This window comes from Macrobrachium nipponense, chromosome 5 (assembly GCF_015104395.2).
Source record: "Macrobrachium nipponense isolate FS-2020 chromosome 5, ASM1510439v2, whole genome shotgun sequence".
NCBI classification, from domain to species: domain Eukaryota; kingdom Metazoa; phylum Arthropoda; class Malacostraca; order Decapoda; family Palaemonidae; genus Macrobrachium; species Macrobrachium nipponense.
This window is the reverse complement of record NC_061107.1, coordinates 94,034,631-94,057,503: the sequence shown is the minus strand read 5'-3', so window position 1 is coordinate 94,057,503 and position 22,873 is coordinate 94,034,631. Positions and strand designations below refer to the sequence as shown.

Here is a 22,873-nt window from a genome sequence, read left to right as displayed (position 1 = left end):
ATGTTCCCCTTCGGCAGCGCAATCCCGAAAGCAGACGAGGCGTTTTATGACACCGAAATCTGCTTACAGTTTTCCTGGAATTCATCAAGTGATGGATTCTATTGAACGTCCCTTCGTAGAAAGCGAAGTAGACATCTTGACGAGACCAAACTCCTTCCTCTACTTCGACGACGCCCCTCTTGAAGAGCGTTCTTGCAGGAATCCTGCCGACGTCTTGATGCGTAGGACGCCTATCGTTCTGAAGAACGTCCTGGCCAGTGCTCTACCGAGCGTCATGACGTGTAGGATGCCGACGTCTTCAAAACGTCTCGCTAGCGTCCTGGCTAGCGTCCTGCGAGCGTCCTGGCCGTCCTCGCTAGCGTCCTGGCGAGCGTCCTCGCTAGCGTCCTGGCGAGCGTCCCAGATGTGTAAGACATCGAGCGTCTTCCAAAAAGCTTATCAATGTTTATGACGTCGAGCGTCTTCCAGAGCGTCCTGATGAGCGTCTCTTCGTGTAGGACGTCGAGCATCGGCAAAAGCTTCCTCACGTCTCAATGCGTAGGACGTTGAGCATCTTCAAGAGACGTCCTCGCGAGAGTCCTTACCGAGCGTATTGGTGCCTAGAACACCAAGGGCATCTCAGAGAGGATCTTGTCGAGCGCCCTGATGCATGAAAGGCCATAAGACTTGACCATACCGTAGACTTAAAAGTGAATTCTCTACTACATTCATCTTCTATCACTAAGCATGTACTCTAATAAGCCATGCTTTCGTAAGCATGAGAACATTATATAATATATAGTGTTCTGCTGCGTTAGATTCCTTTAATAATGTTACCTACGTAATCAGCATTGAAAGCTGGAATATCTTTCTTATTGAACGTATCTTAGCAAAAGGCAGACAATATTTATTTATGTTTGCTTAACTATCCCCTCAATCCGAGGCGCTAAGACCGCGATTGTAGGGGAGAGATACGGTTAGTCATTCCATCCCGCAGGACCGACCTCTCATGACTGAGCAATAGATGGTTACTGCGTTGGTCTAAGCGATAGCAGCCCCCTCCGTTAGCTGTCTGGCCTTACTCTTCCAGAGTTGCCAGCTACTCCATTCAATAAAGGAATCTTATAAAATTATTATCGAACTTCAGGAAGTTCTTATTAATGTATATTTAAGCGAAACAAGACTTCGATAAATCTAGAAGCTAATTAGGTATTGCCATAACAATCCCTTTAAGCGTAGTCCTTCCTCGGAAAGTCCTGTAAGGATACTGGTAATAGAGTTGCACAGCAAAGAAGTAACCACGGTATGTGCTTATGATTTGACCGTATCGTATTATCATACAGCAGATACTCTACTACCTTCTTTCCCTGCCGAGGCAGATAGAGAAAGGAAAAACTTTTACTTTTATATCTTCGTTCTTTTCGTTAATAGAACGATAGAAAGAGAATATATTTCCTTAAGTAAGGAAGTTAATCCAGGAACTCTTTAAATCTTCGTAATTTCCTCATAAATCGCGGAAGAGACAGAATTCCTGTTCATCTCTAGGGTTTACGGAAGGAAGTAGATATTTCCTATCCGCCATCATACCCAAACGTCGATAAGATTCTTATTAAGAAACCAAGGTTTCTCCCGTACGTCTTGGTAAAAACTTCGACATGACTGTTGCTTATCAAATACGGAGGCGTCCCGAAAAGCGTCCTCAAAAGCGTCCTGCCTTCAGGGGAGCGCCGCTCATGAAGCGTGCTAGTCATAAGCGATGTACGGTGATCGTCGTCCGGACGAGTATTATGGACGTTCGCAACTCCTGACAAAGACGGCGGCCGCTTGTGCGACATCTTGCGTCTCTGTCACGCTCATCGACACTTCCAGAAACGCACTCAAAAGGACGCCTTAGGGTACGCCTTCTTCCTTTTCACAGTAAGTGAGATAAGGCGATCTGGGCGCTTAACAGCGTTCTTCCTATTTCCTTCTTCTTCTCCCATGTGTTGGAAAGTCGTCAAATTGTTAAGGCGGCGATTACAATCGCACGACAATAGAGAGAGGACGTGAAGCGTCCTCCTCAATAAGCTTCTATTTAAAGGGCGCGAGTCCTTCCGAGAGCTCCAACCCCTGTACGGGGAGGACGCCTCAGAGGACGAGAAGCAATCCTTCAGGATTCGTGCACGTGCACGATCTTTGGCAGCCTGAGAAGCGTCTTCAGGTCTTGCCGAAGGGACGCCAGATCGGTGGGGTTCCTCGTAACCCTCCTTCGGCTTTCGACATTCCCCTCTGTCCCTGTGTTGTTTGGGAGTCCGACAGAGGTCTAGACCTAGAGGCATTATAAGGCCGATCTGACGCCCCCTCCACAACACTAGGGGCAAAATCAACATCACTACACTCACAACACTGATTGGAGAGCGAGCACCTTTTCAAGCTTACTTGATGTAATCCACCATAATAGAAAGGGCATTACGTCTCACAGAACTTCCTCTAGGCCCGTAAGCCATACCACAGGTTAGGCAAAAAAATAAAGTCTACTGGAGGTTAAGTAGGTTTCATTATCCTAACTTCTTTGTTACTGTGGAGGAAGACCTCCTGATTCTATCACGCTCTACTTTGCGTACATACGAATCATACGTCTCTTTCGGATTCAGTCAACATTACACTAATTACATTGATCTTTCAACAAAGAAAACATGTAAACATCATGTATACTAAGCGAGTGTCTACCGAAGGTTTCGGTAGCCTCCCCTTACCGCTTGCAGACAACAAAGTCTGAAACTAGGCTAACTAGATTCAGACATCATATGCAATGAAAAAAACAAAAATTTTAATTAATTTATGATAGCGTATGCCTAGCCACAAATCCAAGTCAATCATTCAAAAAAAAAATAAGTAGGATACTTAAGCGGCTAATGAAGTTTCAAAATCCTAGGCGGAGGTAGTGGAAACAGGTGTTTTCACTACCGCGACAGAGAAAAATCTGAATAGAAAATGGGAATGATTCCTGATATCCGCCTCCCAGCGGCGGGAATGGGTACTAACCACCTGGCCGCCCACTGCGTGTGCCGGGAGTTTTGAAATTCTGTCGGACGTCGGAGATACAGCTATATATATTCTGACAGGTAAGTTTCATGAACAAAACTTAGATTTGAAATTAGAGAAGGAGTGATGCCCTTTAATTATGATTACCTCACATCTATTTTGATGAATTTAGACTGATTGTTTTCCTGACTATTCAGTTCTATAAGGGATCACTGTTACTTTCCGAGTATTCAGTTGTTTAGTATTTGTGATGAAGGGTCAGGTGTCTGGCTGTAGTGAGTAAGCAATAACCAAGTACTGGATCAAACTGGAATAAAAGGGTCTTTTGCGCTAACAAGTACAAATGGTAAGTGTAGTAACCAGATACTAGGCAATTTGGGTTAACAAATATTAATGGTGTCCAGTTCCAGATACTCTAGGCCACTTCGTCACAATATATATATATATATATATATGATATATATATATTATACATATATATATATATATATATATATATATATATATATATATATATATATATATATATATATATTATATTATGATATATATATATATATGTGTTTGTGTGTGTATGTATGTATGTATGTATGTATATATATATATATATATATATATATATATCTATATATATATATATATATATGTGTGTGTGTGTGTGTGTGTGTGTGTGTGTGCATTTTCAAATGTGCATACGTGTATGTGTATGCACATTTAAAAACGCATTTTTAGAATATAATTAATTGACTTCGAAATAATCTTATCATGAATATCAAGTTGAGTTTCTCGTTTTGTAAATTCCTTTAGAAATACATATGAAAGGCAATGTCAAATTTTCATTATTGTCTGTTCTACGGTTAAAAATACACTACACCTACCATTAAAATCACAACTTTTCTACGATCCAAGTTCATTTAACAAGATCCGTGCGAAATCGCACCTGTGCAAAAATTACATGAGTTTGTCCGTGCCACAGATAAAAAAAAAGCAAAATAAAAGTTCTTTGGGACCAAACAGTGTTTGAAGCAACCTGTCGAACTCTGCACCTGAACACTGGGAACGGGGAAGACATTCATAACCTCACCCAACCACCAAAGGGTGACTGCCTCGGGACAGATGGAAGGGTCCAACCAATACACGGACAGGCTCAGCAACAGGCTTGCTCCCAAGGCAAGGAGGTTTGATAGGAAACCTCCTGACTCCCAACCTCTAATCACGTCAAGGCCCGGGACGGGACGGGAGTGAATAACCCGCTCGGCATCGGTGCCGCGCCGAGCGCGCGCTCACCGCTCAGTAGTAGTAAGCTGGCTGTGGTGGAAGTGGGAGGTCTCTGGTACCCCTCGCGCGCGTGTGTCTTTGAGAACGACTCTTTGTGCTCTCAGTTATTCTAGCACTTGTTTTTAAAGTTATGTAAGTTGTACAACTCTCTTTAAGGATATACTTAGGTTCATTTTTTGTCTTTCATGAGTCCGTCCGATGCTGCCTTCTGAGAGGAATGGCTTACGTTTGGGTTGTACTGTCAAAGCTGTCCTTGGGTTGCTGTGTGATGTTCACTGCGTATTTCTGCGGTTGGAATTCCTTCCGCATGTTTTTATTCGCCACAGAACCATGTTTTACGTGCGCACCTCTTTCTTTTGGGATTCATTTCAATTAAAAACAAGGCAAAATAACGCTCGTGGGGTTGCATACGAGGGAAGCTTTACTATGTGGTCCATAATAAGAAGAAATGAGCATTTATTAAAATAAATAGTATCCTTTGGCAGAATTTACAGCATGATCTGCGGGGACATATAATGGTAAAAGCTTTGATAAGATGCTTAGGTATCTGTTGCCAATGATTCCTGCCTGAAATGTAAAAATGGGAACGTTTGTTAATTCCTCATAACTAATACGGACGATGTATGTAGTATCTCAGCGATATCCCTCAAAGACAGGTGAATCTCGGCTGGATACCAATCCTAATGGGTTCCGCCTAAGAGTTTGTTGTCCTCCGAGCCACGAGAGTTCGCGGTTGTCGGTTTGAATGGCACCTAGAAACCGAAGTGTGATGAAACGGTATGCATACGTTTGGTATAGTATATATTTAGGAGTTGTAACAGGAAGGAATGCGTGAGCGTGCCAACTTTCTTCGCTGATAGACTGCGAGGCTGCGGCTTGCATCGGTCTACGGAGGTGCCATAGAATTGATTTGTTTATCCATTTGACAGTTATGTCGCGTATTTGATTTTGCTGCAAATGCCTTATAGTATAGTTAACATGAAACTAAATTTAGTAAGTATAAGTATTATGATGAGTTAAAACAAAATCCAGTTTGGTATATAATTTCACAAGGATAAATGGAACTAAATTAGTTTCATAGTGTCATCCTTTCAATTGAAACTATAACGTTATTCATATTGAAAAAAAAATGAATGTACATACGCATTCAATGACACAGTGTCACGGTTGTAATTTTGCCTAATATATTAACTGAATCAGTATGTAAACACGATTATAGGATAATAGAGGGAAGGTAATGGCAGACTCGTGGACAACGTTCTTTGCCTCCATTTGTGCGTTCTACATTGCATTTGACTGCATTTTGTGATATCTGTTAAGAATATGTTATAGGAAACTGCATGGGTTGCAAAGTATTGCACGCCATTTGCAGAAGTTGCAAAAATAAATTTCGTGATGGAGCTAGGCTTCTCTCTCTCTCTCTCTCTCTCTCTCTCTCTCTCTCTCTCTCTCTCTCTCTCTCCACTGTCGTATTGGCTCAATGATGATGTAAAAAGAAAAATACATTAAATAACCTCGTAATGGATTTGAATATAGAATTTAGGTCAAAGGCCAAGCACTAGGATCTTACGAGGTCATTCAGCGCTGAAATTATAACTGAGAGTAAAAGGTTTGAAAGGTGTAACAAGAGGAAAACCTCTCAGATGCAGTATTAATCAAATGTTAGGAGAGGTGGAAAGTAAGATGGAAGAAAGTGAATATGAAAGCAGGTACAGTTAAAGGAATGAAAGGGCTTGCAGTTAGGAGCCGAAGGCATGCTACAAAGAACCTTAAATAATGCCTTCAGTGTACCGCACGAGGTGCACTGACGACACTACCTCATCTATGGGAGTGACAAATCAGTGGATCGGCTGAAAGAATTAAATAAAATCGAAATCATCTGGGGGTACAGCTAAGAAAAATAATAGTATTACCACTACCACAAACAACAGAAGTGGGGGGATTAGTGCATTAGTGGTAGAAGGGATAACACTGGCAGTATAATCAAGATCATGAAAACAAAAAGTAAACGAACACCTACCCAAAATGGTTGTAATGGTCAAAAAAAAAAAAAAATAAAAATAAAAAAACGCACACTCACCCGAGGGGCCCAAACTTTCAGTAATCTTTAGGAAACTTCTCGACATCATATAATAGGATCACGAACTTACAGTTTCATGTTCAAGAATAAGCATTTATCGTGTACTCAATAGGGAGGCAATAACATTCGTATAATAATAATAATAATAATAATAATAATAATAATAATAATAATAATAATAATAATATTATTATTATTATTATTATTATTATTATTATTATTATTATTATTATCATCCAACAGACGCTAAAATTAAACGTCAAAATGAAATAGTAAAACGACACACCTTGATAAGTGTAAAAAAAAATATCGTTTAAAGTTAACATCTAACGCCTAACAAGCTAATGAACACCTGGGAGAGGAACGCAAGGTGGTGTTGATTTCGGCCATTTAGGACCAGAGTTTGGAGGAGGGAATAAATGAACCATGCGTGTTTAACTAAGCGTGTCTCTGCGATAAGATCTTTCTTTGTGGATCAATTGCAACACCTTTCGTCTACCCTGAACTCCTGTGGCGTTTGCAAGGATTTCTGATTCTGTTTCAGATACATACTCCGTCTCCTGTTATCATCGATCTCCTTGGTATTATCATATTTTTTTTACAAACTGACATGCTTGCGCTAGCTGCTTCTGCTTGTGTTATAAAGGGAATGGATAATTGGTCACGCTTTTTTTTCTAGTTTTCTAATAGTTGTCTACTGAAGGACTCTGGAGACAAAGTCGTCTACAATCGCATAAAGACCGTTATTTTTATTTTGTATTTTGTTTCGTTTTCCGATTTTAACTTCGATAGAAATATAAACAGATCCTGATTGGGTTCGTTCGGGCGATGAAAAGGCTACGTCACGCACATAAATTTTGTTTTGTAGGGTTCAATTAGCAATTCAAATGTGGTTGAATACAAGGGGAGGGAGGCCGAGAGAGAGAGAGAGAGAGACTCGCATACCACACCTGTCGCAGAGCAACGAGACGACATTATCGAGCGTATAAACAAGTTAATATAACTTGCGTATTACGAGTAAGTATGGGTACAAAGATCGCTCTGTGATGAATTACAGTTACGTAGATGGCTTGGTTCTGAATAAACCTAAAGATAGCTCTGTTCAGTCGGGTTATTTATAGTGTTTTCAGTGTTGGGGTTTCTTGTGATATACAGGAGAATGAGTTTGGTGTTGTACTAAACTTCGGGGAGGGTTCTGAGAAGATAGCTGACGGCGTCAGAACTGAGATCGCCTAGAGGAAATTAGTTTCCCTTCATGCCATACCTTCGGACTTGGATTCTGCCTGAGGTTATTTCCCTCCCCCACCCCCTTCTCTCTCTCTCTCTCTCTCTCTCTCCTCTCTCTCACACACACGCACATTTTATATACATATTTCGCACACGTGTTGCTGACACGGTTGCATCCAAGGTAATATTCGTTCAAGCACCCAGTGCTGACTCCTGCTCTGATTGCACATTCATTATGCAAACGCTTCCACCTGCATAGTCACATAGGAAAGCGCTGATTACCGCAAAACACTTCATTCTCACGTAGTGTCTCACACACACACACATACACACACACACACACACACACACACATATATATTATATATATATAAATAAATAATATATTAATAATATATATATATACACACACACACACACCCACACATATATATATATATATTCTATTATATGATATATATAATCTATATAATATATATATATTATTAATATATCTATAAATATATATATATCATAAATATATATATATACATTACATATAATATGTATGTATTATCTATATATATGATATTATTATATATTATATATATTATATATATATTATATAATATATATATATATAATATATATAGAGTATGTGGCCGGCAGCACGACATTATGAGGGAGATAAGATCGTGCGTTTCTTAGCGGCTTCCATATCGCAAACTCGAAGATTAGTAGAGTATTAAACGTGTCAGTCATGAGGGATTTAAAAAAAAATCAAATTTGAACATATTTAATTTTGCAGCTCATGTTTTTTATCATGGAATGAAAGTAAATAGTAAGATAGACTTGATATATCACCGAGACTTAAGTTCCAGCGTTAAAAATGCAACCTACAGCCACAACATGAACAACTGTAAAGACAATTGTAGTGAGCTGGATTCCCTTTCTGGAATTTCATTGTCTCAACGTCATCCTGCCATTCAGTTATATAATGCAAATTCGGTAATGGCCAGTTTAACACCAATTTCTTTCTTACGCCATTCGTACAAAAATGTCCTCTGCCATTTATTCATATTTTCTGTACTTCAGGAGGAATTTATTTCTGGTGATAGAAGTTAATTTCTCGATATAGTGTGGTTCGGATCCCACAATAAGCTGTAGTTCCCGTTGCTAGGTGACCAATTGGTTCCTAGCCACGTAAAAATATCTAATCCTTCGGGCCAGCCCCAGGAGAGCTGTTAATCAGCTCAGTGGTCTGGTAAAACTAAGATATACTTATTTTTTTTTCCTGTAAGGTGAAATATTTTTCTTCAATTGGATTGGAAGTAAACACAAACGACTTTATATACTTAAGTAATATAACGACAACAGAAATCCACATTTGAAAAAAAAAAATCTCTCACCAACAATGATAGGCTGTTAAGATTCTGCAGAGTAGAAGAGCCTGAAAGCACATTTGAACATTCAACAGAACAAGACGCCGAGGTTCTCCACTTTTCTTAGATTTGAAAAATTAAAGAGACAATGTAAACGAAGAGGGAAGTTATATACATTTATTAGATGTCAGATGAGTCAAAAACTGGTCATGCGGGGGTCATTGGCACTAGCAGCTTCTTGCCATTCTATGATAAGGCCAGGATTACGTCCCCCCCCCCCCCCCCCCCACACAAAAAAAAAAAAAAAAAAAAGGAAAGCTAAAAGAAATAAGTGACGGAGAGGTCTTAAATTTAGACTAATATACTTCTGTTTTTTTTTAATTTAGTTTTCCAGTTATAAAATTCTCTCTCTCTCTCTCTCTCTCTCTCTCTCTCTCTCTCTCTCTCTCTCTCTCTCTCTCAAATAACTAGTTCATTCGCTCCTCAGCTATTGTCATTAACTGTCACAATAAATCACAAATAACAGAAGAATAATAAATGAGACATAGATTTTTTTTTATTTTTGCTAAGTACTTGAATTACAAACAAAATTTTTTTTGGTCGACATGATAATCAATTAAATTTCTATTGATCTTGACAAATTAATGATAATAAACGGTAACACGATTCCAAACAGAAAATGAATATTGACTGAAAATAGCAGCAGTATTTGACGATGTCGCCAAATGTTCAAACATTCACTCTTATATGTAGATCGTGTACAGCAGACGATGCCCTTGCGTGTGAGGAAGTAGGGACCCTGGTAGGCTTGGTGTATCATTCCTGTTCCCTTGATGTGCTAAGTGAAATTCTTCGTGATGTAAGCTACAAAAAATTAAGTCCAGTTTGCAATATTCAATTTACACATAGTTTCTATTAAAGTAGTTATGAACTTAGCGTTACATCTCCGCAGTACTTCAGCGCATTAACAACAGAGCCGATTGTACTTAATAACTTGAGCTCATATCTGTTATTTCGAGCAAGGGTGGTGGAAGACTGCACATGTGTCACCCTCTTGTTTTTCAGCTCTTTTAGTGTTAGTTTTTTTTATTATATACTAACACCATTTTTTTTAAACGCTGATGTAGAATTTATGAGTAAAGACGATGGATTAAGTTATACTACAACTTTGATAAAAAAAAATATGTAGCTTATGAAAAATAGGGGATTTTACGTTTTGAATATGATATACAACAACGACAACATTTTCAATCCTACTCTTTCTGTCCATTAGTATCGATGATGTCACTTTGAACAGACATTATCGCGTGATCATTAATTATATTACAATTTTTATAGTGCATTATTCATTGGATATTATCTTTCCAATCAATGGTTATGCAGCTCCCTCCGGCATACCTACAGCTCTCTCATACTACCGGGAAAAAACCAGGTCGCTTTTCGGCGTCATAAACAGGTGCTAATGAAGTGGCAACATTTTTATGAACTCCTCACGTTGAGGAATACGGAGAAGGCCCTTTTCGGATGCCAGAAAGTTGTAATGCAAAATTATTCTCTCCTCTATGTAGTATGCTTTACAAATCACAGGTCAGTCACATCAAGAGGATACAAAATAGGTCGCTATCTATCTTTCCATTAGCTCTTTCTCAACACCTCCAGAGTTTGTGCCTAAGCGCTAATGTTGATAGTGTCAAGAGACTTCACATCCACATTTGAATGAGGTGCAATGCCCTCAAACTATCCAGTACTGAAAACCCTTCATTTCTGTACTGTAAAACTTTCCCTTAGTATCATTGATTCTATCTCGGAAGTTTAAGAAAGACTGCAATTTTATTTCGAAGTTAAATGGACCGTTGCCATTTTCTGGTTAATATTGCTGTTTATGTACGTGTTTTTTTCAGTTTGTTGATTTATTTGCTGTTGATCTTATTTTTTCTCTCTTTTCTTTGATTCACACCGTAAATGGGCCTTCTCTAGTAAGAATGCCTTGTATTACGGGTTAAGGCATTACAAAATGAGTTTTTCTTCGTTTCGAAACACATACACACACGATGTACTTTGAAAATACTTAACAATTTCACGAAAGAATTCGGTACTTAGCCTTTCATATTCTCCTCTTTGTGGCAAACATGCAAAATATGTACATAATTACACACACACAAATATATATATATATATATATATATATATTATATATATATATATATCTATATATATATATATATATATATTATATATATATATATTAAATAATATATAATATATAGAAGCCATGACCAAACAAACGCATCCTCAGGGAGCAAGGGAAACGAAGACGTCCATTCTTACAAATTTTCCATTCTTACAAATTTTTGCCGACTTTTCATGACACAGTCACATTATCAAGGCTGAAAATGTAGACAATTTCCACTACAGATAAAATCACGGTATTGAAATTCACAAAACTGACAATGCAGCATTAAAATTAGGTATATAAATGAACTTAAAACAAGAAAAACCGGGACCACAAAAAATATAGGCCAGGGGAACATAGAGATACTCACAAAGCGAAATGAAAGAATAATACTAAGAAATAACGGAAAATATGCATAAAGAAAAGCTAGGCGACACACACACATAAATGTATATATATATATATATATATATATTATATATATATATTAATATATATATATATATATATATATATAGATATATATATATATATATATATATATATATATAATATATATATATAGATATATATATGTGTGTGTGTGTGTGTGTGTGTGTGTGTGTGTGTTTATGTGTATGTAGTACAATGCCGAACATAAATAATTTTATGTAAATAATTTCAGCTTAAGGAAAGTCAGAAAAATTGTCATAGCATTTTTCACTAAACTGTTTTCCAGAGCCTAAATACATTTTGAATGCTCTTTCTCTCTCTCTCTCGCTCTCTCTCTCTCTCTCTCTCTCTCTCTCTCTCTCTCTCAAACACGCAGACAAAAACTACACGCCCACATTATTGTTTACTGAAACAAGAACCCCTGTGGAGAAATAAACTTTTCAGAAACGCATTTTCCAGGATTTTGTCGATATCATCGTCATCATTACCGACTCGCATTTATTCCCTCAAAACCTCGCACTTGGATATACGAAGGAGCCAATCATCTACGGTCAATCAATTCTAAAATGAAATTATATAACTTTACTCCTGCTCTCATAAGTCAGCAAAAAACAAAAACTTGTAATAATATTAACCAGCTGCAAACACGGTATAATAAACAGTATACTTAATCACACATGGAAAATCAACGGGCATTTATAAATGACATAAAGGTCTCGTTTTGAAGTGCAATGAAGATTTTTCGAATTCTAAAATTGTTTCATTTTCGTCTTCCGTTCGCGTAGCGACTGTCAGTTAACGGCATTTCTGTATATTTTGATTGAAGCTGGAAATACTCGTCTAGTTTCATAAACAAAATTCGATATAATAAGCTGATGATTATTTAGATATGTCAGTTAATCTCGTAACACTTCCAACTTTTTTTTCATTGGGGACATAATTAATAAGTATATAGTATTCAATGATTATATTGCTTGTAGGTGTATATACGCATATGAAAAAGAAGTTTTGTAACTAAGTTATGCAAGTTATCACCATTATTTGTAAGTTATTCAAAGACTGGTAAAGAATAATAAGCGGAAAGGATCTTCTGACTTGTGGTGAACAATTAAGCTGGGAATTCCACAAAAATTAACAGTACGATATTCACGTATTTCAAAATGAATCACAGTGAAATAAAACCGCGAAATTAGCATAAAGCGACGAGAACAATAGAAGGCTGAACTTAAATAAACAAAACGATAACATAGGAAAACAAAATGTAACGAGAATATCGTGCTCACAACGATAAGGATAAACGAAAAAAAAAAGGGTAATTTGTTTCTCTGGTCATGACGGGGAGAGAGGAGGTTTTCCCATTATATTGCTGTTGGTGAACATCCCCAGTTGGGATTGTGCAATCAAGACCACCGGTCCTAGTGAACTGTGCCACCCCACTTGATGATTCATTATGGGGCAACTCCAGCAAGATAACAGAGTTCCCGAAACCTTAATAATTTCTTTTTCATAGTCGGCCAGTTCGTTTCTCATAACAACTTCAATATATAAATAATGAAATTGGGTATCAGATCACTTGCGGATGCAGAGACGTAAACGTAAGATGGCGGATAACTGCGTAGTCGAATGGTGCAAAGAAGGTCTCACTTCATTTTCTACCCATCTCCCCCTCATCCTTCTCCTATTGCTTCACTTTCCGCTACACTGCGTTCCCTTCTTTTTTTTTCTATATTTCATCATTTCATTTTTTTATGCCGTAAGTTGTTTGCCCTTGGCATCTAATGGAAAGGAACTGTAATCTTCAATACCAGACTCCTTCCTCCCCGCCTATCACTTAATTCTTTTTATGAGGTAATGACGCGAGTCTTCTTGTCGTTCAGAGAGTTAAGGGAGCTTAGTTGACTCTCATAGGGCTTTAGGGAGGGCGACAGCTTGGTGGAACTCTACAAACTATAGTATGTACAGGGTTGCGCCGAGTTTCAGTTACGTTCATGGACAACTATGGATGATGATGTTTAAGGAGAACTATGACGTCATAGACATCTGTGCATGTCTTGTTAACGAAGTACTGCATGAAATTGCTATTCAGTGCATATTGGGAAGGTCACGGGGCTAATTGGTCCTTTGATTTGTACAAAAGACTATAGAATAAAGAGGCCCTTTTATCCAAAGGAGAAACCATGGCGGAAAGGGTGGCCCATTGAGGACATGAGACAACGAGAAGGGTGTCAAAGTGTCAATGGAGAAATGAGGCTCCGGATCATATCTAGGAAGGGCCATAATGGAGCGTGTATTAGGAGGGCCATCAGGGATATGGGGTCCATGGTGGGGTCTGTTGTAAGCTCCATAGTAATAATGGTAAGCTGTTGAGCTTCTACTCATAATTATGGTTGGGACAACGTAGGAACGCTGAGTCTCTACAGTGACGCACAGGAAAGGGGGTTTAGATGACATATGGGAAGTTGGGGTTTCATTACAAGGAAGAAGGGTTCTGAAGAAGTCTAGGAGAGACCTTGAGATGAGACTGGGGTGAGGGAGAAGTCTGGAGAGGACGAGAGGGTTGTTATATTACGCCCTCTGTTTGTCTCTTCAAACAAACAGAGAGGACGTCGCCGCCGAAGCGCGTCTCCTCTCTCATGACAACTTTAGCTCGTGCGGTTGTTTCTCATGATCAGAGCGTGCAGTTGGCATGTAGCCCCAGTTCTTGACTCTGCAAGTTTGTAATTTCAGCTTCATCGCGGGGTCCTTGTCAGAGAATATTTCATGCGCTTGCGAGAAGCTATTATTTCATTTCCTTCAAATTTTCCCAGAAGATACGTGTATATATATATATCTTCAGAGAGAGACAGAGAGTGAGAGAGAGAGAGAGAGAGAATACAATTTCTGATATTTTGAATATGGAAATACTAATACGCCTTTGTTATTATGTAATTGATAATTAACCTTTCATTGTCGCATCTACAACGTCTGGATGAAGTTTTGAAGTAGATTTAGTAGAAATTACGCGGCCGCTATTTACTAATTTCTCGTTTATTTGTTTAAGTGAGAGAAAGCGTCACCGTAGGTTGCTCGTGTTTATTTCGACGCAAACTGGTTTGATATAAGATGATCTGACTTCAAGACATGCCTTACGGGGCAGTAAATAGGATAAATGTATGAGATAGATCTACCATGAAATTTTTGTCTATGGGTATTCTTAATGTATCAGGAACATCAAAAGTTAGAGAGTTTTAGATGCCCAATATCTACCATACCTCAAAAGTAATTAAGGAATATCGAAGAAAGTCTCAAGTAAATATAGATACTCTGAAATATTTCTCCGAAACCAAATGAGATTAACAGGACAGCCAGAATATCTCAGGCACCAGATTTATCGGAGCCAGGTTGAAGAGGTCCTCATCACTGGTTTCAGAAACATATTCACATTCTTCTATAAAACACGAGTTGCTTTTAACATATCCCTGACGTTTTCGGACCCTCGCCGAACTGTCGCTACGTTCTTCAGATGTCTCAAACTTTTTTTTTTTTTATATAAAAATCCCAACTGCCTAAGGATGTTCTTAAATGCCTTATAGATGCCCTCAAATACACCCGAACGTCTGAACCTACTCGGATATCTGAATATCTCAGGAGAAGACCATGTGTCGCACATCTTCTAGAAACACGTAATCTGGGTAAGCATGGAATTTCTCAGAAATCAGGAGACTTTCTAAACTGAATATCTGCTCGTGGTGGTAAAGTTTTAATCGGACAAAAATCCTTTATCTCAGTTTTTTCGTTGAATCTAAACTATCAGTCTTATAGTGATGGTTATGATGTGGGCTCTATATACTTCTTTAAAAATTGGGTGCATGAAGGGGCTAATTTTACACAATTCACTGCTTTCACAATCTGCCAAGCATGAAATAGTTTCACTCTCGTATAGTTTATGGTACCTATAATCAAACAAGTATTGACTGTTCACGAGTTAAGGATGATATTTTTTGTTAAAGATGATATATTCGGAATTAAAGCTTCTAGATTCAATTATATCAATAAAATTTTTCAAATAAACAGCAGGTTAAATAGTCTAAGTGTATCATCGTGAAATTACCAAAATAAAGATGTAACAATAAAAAAAAAATAAGAAAACAAGGAACAGTTGAAAAGCCGGCACCAGATAAAAAAGTACTGGAGTTTGTTAGTTAAAGTATAAAGCTTTTTTTTAAAAATAAAATTATGACTGGTAACGGACGAAAAATTGTAGGCGGGAGAATCAAAGAACAGACAAAACGTGCGAAAGATCAGTGGGCTTACATAACCCTCCATTTATTCACTGTGTATCCCTCCCTAAGGCTTAAATTTGATTCCGATTGAGCAGAGCAAAAAATAATCATCTTTCTACCTTGTTCCACAAGTGGGAATACAGCTTACAGAGTGCCTTGTGCGGTGCACTGTAGAAGGTACTCATCTAGATGTCTGGATTCTTTAACTTAACTTGCTGCAGTTTCCACCTTTCATGTATGTAATAATAATAATAATAATAATAATAATAATAATAATAATAAAATCCACCTCTTTTCCAAATAGCAGATTCGTTTCTAGGGACGTTCTGCCTTTTGCTTAACTGATGAAGGAGATATTTCAGTGGAAGGTTTGACAATGCTGACATGTATTGTCGTTTTGATGAACATTCATGAATATGGACGTCCCAGCCAATGTGATTATACATTTCTCAGTAAACGACAACAGGTAGTAACAAACAGATATATATGATATATCTTATATATAATCTATATATAATTATAATTATATATAGATATATATATATATATATATAATATATATATATATTCAGGGCGTGATTATACTCGTAAGACGTAAAAGTGACCCTTCCATCTAATGAAAGGAAGATAAAAGGGAAAGTAAGGTTGCATTCACAGGCTGACGAATAAGAAGACTTATCGTATCATCACATATAAACTGCGATACACTTTTAAGCCTTTTTCTAAGTTAATTTTACCGACATGTTTTTGAATTCTTTGAAATTTCTTGGGTGTGTTTTTCAAATGTTTACATGGATAATTCTTATTACTAGAATTGAAATGAACGGTCACAATAAAAAAAGCCAAAAATAGAGTGACAGGTGGACAAACTAGCAGACCACCATCTCCTCTTCTCGTTAAAGGCAAAAGACATCTCAAGAGACTTGTTTTGGCCTCGTCATGCTGTAACCTGACCCTTCAGAGTAACCTCAAGTGGAAGGAAGATAAATCTCCCCCTTTTTTTTTTTTTTTTTTTTGTCTCCAGGGATCAGACATCTTGATTTCACGTATATTGCCTATTTTCATTGATCCTCTCCTTATCTGGCTCGCATTTCGTTTTATCACCACCACTTTCGTTTGGCACTTAATTCCACTCTCTTAGCATTTTGCGTAATGTTCTAATTTCTCTCCGGTTACATGTCATCACCCTCGCCCCGACACCCCTTTCTCTCTCTCTCTCTCTCTCTCTTCATATATTCTGTTATAACATATTTCCTTTGACCCTCTCCTTATCTGGCACGGATTTCGTATTATCACCGCCATTTCCTTTTGTCACTTTTTATTCATTGCCTTCGTGTTCTTGTTTCTGCCCAGTCAAGTGTCATAATTCTCTCTCTCTCTCTTGGTCCATTCTTTATTGTTCTCCTGTTTATTGCCTGATTCTCTTCTGTTCTACTTATATTTTCTTTAAATTTGTTCATCCTTCAGTTGGGTTTTCTCCTTTTTATGTCCCATCACTAAGTCAACTTCCACTTTCAACGTTTTCAGTGAAGTTTATCAATTCAAATTTGTACCCGATTTCCGTTATTAAATATTTTCCTCGAAACATTTTTTAAAATCTCAATATGACATTAAGACGATAATTCTTGGGCTTTCTTGTCAATTATTTTCTTCAAATTGCGCACAGTTACTTGTACCTCTGAATTTCATGTTTCATTTTTATTGAATTTTTATCTTTCACAAGTTTGTATAGATTCCCACAACATATTTTTATCCAGGTCTTTCTATGACTTTTGTTGCGTAATTTTCCACCATATTGTACCTGATTTTCCCTGCTCTTTTTTGTTTGATTTCTCGTTGTCCTTCTTATATCTGGTTTTATCACATCTTCAGATTACTATTCTCTTATATCTTTATGAAGGGTTTCTCCAGTATTTAGTTTGATTTTGTTCTTGTTACACCTTTAATTTTGTCGTGTAACAACTTTCTTTGCTTTTGACTTTCTAGTATAGATTTAGTTTTCTGTAAAAGGAAACTTGTGCCGGCTTTGTTTATTCGTCTGAACTTTTTCTGTCCGCCCTCAGATCTTAAAAACTTCAGGGGATAGACGGTTGCAAATTGGTACGTTGATCATCCACCCTCCAATCATCAAACATACCAAATTGTAGCCCTCTGGCCTCAATCATTATTTTTCATGTTTTATTCAAGGTTAAGTTAGCCATAATTGTACTTATGGCACGGCTTTAGGTACCAACAACACAGGCCTCTACCGGACCGTGGCTAAGTTTCATGGGCCTCGGCTAAGAGTTTCATGGGCCGTGGCTGAGTCCACCACCGCTGTAATGGTGAAGTTTACATGGAGGTGGAAGGTGTTGGGATGGGTAATCCACTGAGCAGCATATTTGCTGATATTGTTATACATAAATTCGAGAGAGAGCTGGTGGACAGGACAGCTGTCCCTCGGTGTTTAAGCCTTTATTTTATTGCCGTTCTGTTGACGACACTTTTGTCCTTTGTCAAAGACCGTCACCACTGTGACCTTTTTTTACGGTATGTTAATTCACAAAATAATAACATTAAATTTACTTATGAATTAGAAAATAACAACTGATGATCTTGTTAAACACCATCATCATCCGTGATGACAACAGATTTCATACCGGTGCTTCTCAAAAAAAAAAAAAAAAAAAAAAAAAAAAAACCTTTGCAGGTCTTTCGCATAATATTTACTTCTCAAATTGAATTCCCCGTCCACTCTCGTCCACAGGGACATCACACATACGTACATCTAATTGGAATTTCTTTCACAAGAAAATAGGTTTTCTCTGGGATAATTTTAAATCCAACTGTTATCCATTCAATTTATTTCAAAATATGTTAAGAAAACACTGAATAAGTCCTTTCACCCTCCGGCTACCGCGCACTTGGCACAAAAATTAATATACTATATAAGTTTTCCATTCATATATGACACCTCTTTCCCACACAATCCAAAAAGGATTTTAACAAATTATTTTTCTGCAGTTGACGTGAAGCTCAAATTTATGAACCCAAGGATTATTGGAGGTAGGTTTTGTTTATTCATTTACTTGTTGCCACTGCCATTGTCAGACATACGGGAAAACACGCGCCCACTGTTTCAAGTCAGATGTGACGCACATATTGGCGTTAGCTCTCGTACTGGGCGCAAGTTGTCCAACCCTCAAGCATCAAATATTATAAATCATACAAAACTAGGCAAAGGTAGAATAAACTATAATGATTTTAGGATTATACTAACCAGCCAACACGAGCGCCACTTCCCTAGTCTTGAATCCTTAGCGATCAAAAAGCTTGTTCCCTCTTTGAACAATTATTCCTAGTCTACGCCCTTGTATATAGCCTAAACCACACCCTTCTAAGTTTACTTTTTTGTCATACAGCAGTCAGCGCTCAGCAACGGAACTTCGAGGAATAAGGTCTGTTAATATGAAAATTTTAGTAATCTTTTATTTAACAATTTAATTTTAGGGTTGCTTTTTATATTAAATATATTACATGCATATTTACAAACATACATGTGAATGTGAACGTATACTATCATAATGTTCAGGTTTGATAAACATATTCTGTCATTGCCCAGTTAAAATGTTTCTTTGTCCAGTAGCAAAAGCCTTTCCTATTTATCAGTGACACCGTTGGTTACTGTCATTACTATTGTCCGTACGTTATAAAAGAGAAAAACAAAGAAGTATTGCGGAATACATTTGTGTAAGGCAAATAATTAAGGAAAACAGGAAACTAAAATATATGAAAAATAGCGGAGTAGAGAAGTAAAAAAAAAAAAAAAAAAAAAAAAAAATAGAAATCATTGCGACTTAACTATGTTTATGATTATTATTACACTACGAAAAATACTATTCGACTCTTGAACAGGAAGAGCGATGACATCTTGTAATGGCAAAATTCTGCTAAACCCAATTTGATCCAGGTTATCAGTAAGGCCTTGGGGATTTTTTTCGGGGTCTACCTGGACATTTCTTTCAGACAGTACATACTGCAGCATTTTGGGCTGCCCGAACCGATTCAAAAGTGCAATATACTGGTTTAGAGTTTCAAAACGTCTGAGTTACCGGTGTTGTTATTTGCGGTAAGAAAAGTTATCGTTTGCAGTGTGTAGCTGCTGAAGCTATTAACAGTGTTATGGAAAAATCTTAATGGTATAGATACTACAAATTATAGTATTTTTCTTTCGAAATCAGCTTTATAGTCCGGTTTTTGAGGGAAATGGCAGCTTCACTTTCAATAATACTGCTAGGATACACACTCGCACACAAACGCACAGAAAGGAAGAAAGGAAAAATATAAAACAAGAACAAGACGACAGCAAAAGAAAGCCAAATACACCTAAATGTTGCTTCAAACAAATGTTTGATTTAATCCTATTTATAATTTTTTCTGCTAAACTTGTAACCTACTGAACTCTTAAGTACTCTTGTTGTCTTAGATTAATGTTTCATGAAGTAAAATGCAACTGTTGTCGGTTAATAGGACTAAACATGACCCTAATCAAAAGTTTTTTTTGCATAACTGCCATTTCAGATAATTAGGGAAAGCATCACACAAACACTCATTTCAGTGTCTTGCGACTAGTTTTTCGGGGGGCAGCTGTTGAAATTATCTGTAATCCAATGAGTTGATGAGTTTAAATGAATGAAGTGGGAGTGATGTTTTTTGCGCAGAATACTTGAAGGGATGGTGAAAGAACAGGAATAATTATAGAAGAAAAGTAGAGGGTATAAAGTGTTTATTTAGAAAGGTGCGGAAATCATATAAAAATTAGGATGTTTGGAGCTTTACTGTTTATCATTTTAACTTTAAATAATACAGAGTACGAGCTGGAGATTACCTCTAATGCCTTGATAATGGTCTACTCATAATTTGTCGAAAAAGTTAAAATAATCGGTAATTCTGAGCAATAACTCGGCACGGAATACATGGAACGTTCCCGCGAATGCGACAGCCACTAGGGATTAGGGCGTCAAATGTATTTCGCAAGTGTTTAGTACTAGCCCCTGGGGGTTAATTATAGTTGACCCCCCAAGTACTACAGGAAACTCTAACAAAGAAATCCCCGATGCGGAGTTATTACCTAGTTCTCCCAAAAAAGTCACGTGAATGGTAAAACTGCAGCTATCTTGAAAGGCAGGACGTTAGATATTCAGAACTAAGGTATTTACTTCTGAAGACTGCTGGGCCTTGACCCAGGCTGACAACCTACACATCTCTTGAAAATGGGCCACAGATGGAGCATGAAAGTACTAAAGTGTGGAGTAAAAGGAAATTTAACTACTTATAAGTAAACAAGTTATACACAGTGATTTTGTGGGTTTTGTTTTTCAAACTAAGGTATTTCTATGAGACTGAAAGATTAAGTGTAGCAATAAAAACATTTTACCGCCAAACACACCATGATTTCTATTCACGATACTTCAACTATGGGGGATTAGTGTGCCAAAACATCTGCTATACGTTGACAAAGTTTTTGTTACAAACCACGAAAGATAAAGCATACAGGAAGATCGCTTCAAGTGATGCAGACTGGATAAGTGTTGTTTACCTGATGGGAATGCCCAAAGAAAAACTGATGGGAATGACCAAAGAAAAACTGATGATCTGCCAAAGTTAACAAAATGGAACAAATAAACTGCACGCGATGGTGCGATGACCTTTATGTATGTGGGGATGTGTATACGGATGAGGGTTGGTTGTTGACAATCATGGAGGGAGGGAGGGAGGGAGGGCTAATTTTCAGGTGGTCATTAGTAACTGAAGTTTTAGAAAGTCTTAATTTGTATGCTATTCTTATCCCAATCATCTGAACAGAAAAAAAGGTGTATATCTGTTAGTCATGTGGTGAAGATTAGTGTTAAGTGACCGATTATGACTGATGAGTAGTTTTGTTGAAGCTATGTTTAGTTTTTAGGGGGCTACATGCATCTAGTTACCCACTTTTTACTTTTTGTGCATACAACCGAAAAATATTCTTTGAGAAAACTTTAGTGATATTGAAAATGCGTTGTTATCCCGGGGAAGAAAAGCAATAAGTTATGCAAAATGACAAAAGAATGTGTAAAATTACACAATAAAACCATAACCATCTACAGTTTATCCTCTTAACATAAACAATTTTTTTTTCCAAGGAATTCGATCTTGAAGAAAGAAGTTCTTGTGAAAGAAGTTCTTTACCTTTGCTTCCTTTTTTCAAGGAACTTTACTGTTTTTGTCGTTTGATTCACAGGTTGCATTTTGCTGCCTTGGTGTTTTTATTAAAGTAATTTATTGATTGTTTTCCGCCAAGTGCATTTAACTGTTTTAGAAAAAAATTTCGGGTATTGCGTTTGTAGTTTTGTAGAATTAGTTTGAACCCAATTTGGTGGAGAATTAAATTTTCGCGTTATACATGACTTAATTCGCGTACAAAGTTCCTTATTCATCAGGAATTATTTGAATTATATTAGGAATACAGTAAGGAAGAATAATAATTATACAACGTATTATGCAATAAGGTAAAATATATAATTCCGGATGAAGTGGATTATTTCATTTAATGGACTGACTAAAGACTTCGTTCAGTGTTCTATCCTCCACTGTAAGTTAACTTGAGTAATTCGGGCATAAAATATAACTGGTTCGTATGTTTTAGTGCATTTCTTTGCAATCTGTATTAGGTATGACTACTCAAGTTTTTTCAAGAGGCTTAATTTAGCAAACATGCCCAGTTTGGAGGTAAGAATGGTTAATTTCTTGAGACCCTCGACATCGTTCACCAATTCTCATTGATTTAAAAGAAACCTTTCCTCACTAATGAGGTGAGAAAAATACTAGAGGTGACGCTGCTTTTTCTCGTTCCTGTACTTCCTTTGAGCCAATTAGCTTTAGATGAATGCTTTAAATCTTAAATCTATAAGCATAGCATAATCAGCTGTACTGAAACTTCTAATTTGACATTTACAGACAAGATGGTGTGGGAGCCCAGAGGATGTTGCTGTTTCGACCTACGAACAGGGAGTCTTATTCTAGGATCCTTAGTTCTGGT

The 22,873-nt window shown here is 37.3% G+C and overlaps 1 protein-coding gene across 2 annotated transcripts in view; it reads left to right on the top strand.

Annotated features, from left to right (window-relative positions):
* The first annotated feature begins 4,222 nt into the window (after window positions 1-4,222).
* The window catches only part of LOC135215518 (uncharacterized), a 42,089-nt gene continuing 23,438 nt past the window's right edge, over window positions 4,223-22,873 (top strand). The window contains exons 1-3 of one of the 2 annotated variants that reach the window (XM_064250338.1): window positions 4,223-4,413; window positions 19,218-19,253; window positions 22,792-22,871. In XM_064250338.1, the coding sequence (XP_064106408.1) occupies window positions 22,797-22,871 (75 nt within the window). In that variant the 5' untranslated portion in view covers window positions 4,223-4,413; window positions 19,218-19,253; window positions 22,792-22,796. The remainder of the gene's footprint in view (window positions 4,414-19,217; window positions 19,254-22,791; window positions 22,872-22,873) is intronic. The other variant, XM_064250337.1, reaches the window with a different exon arrangement.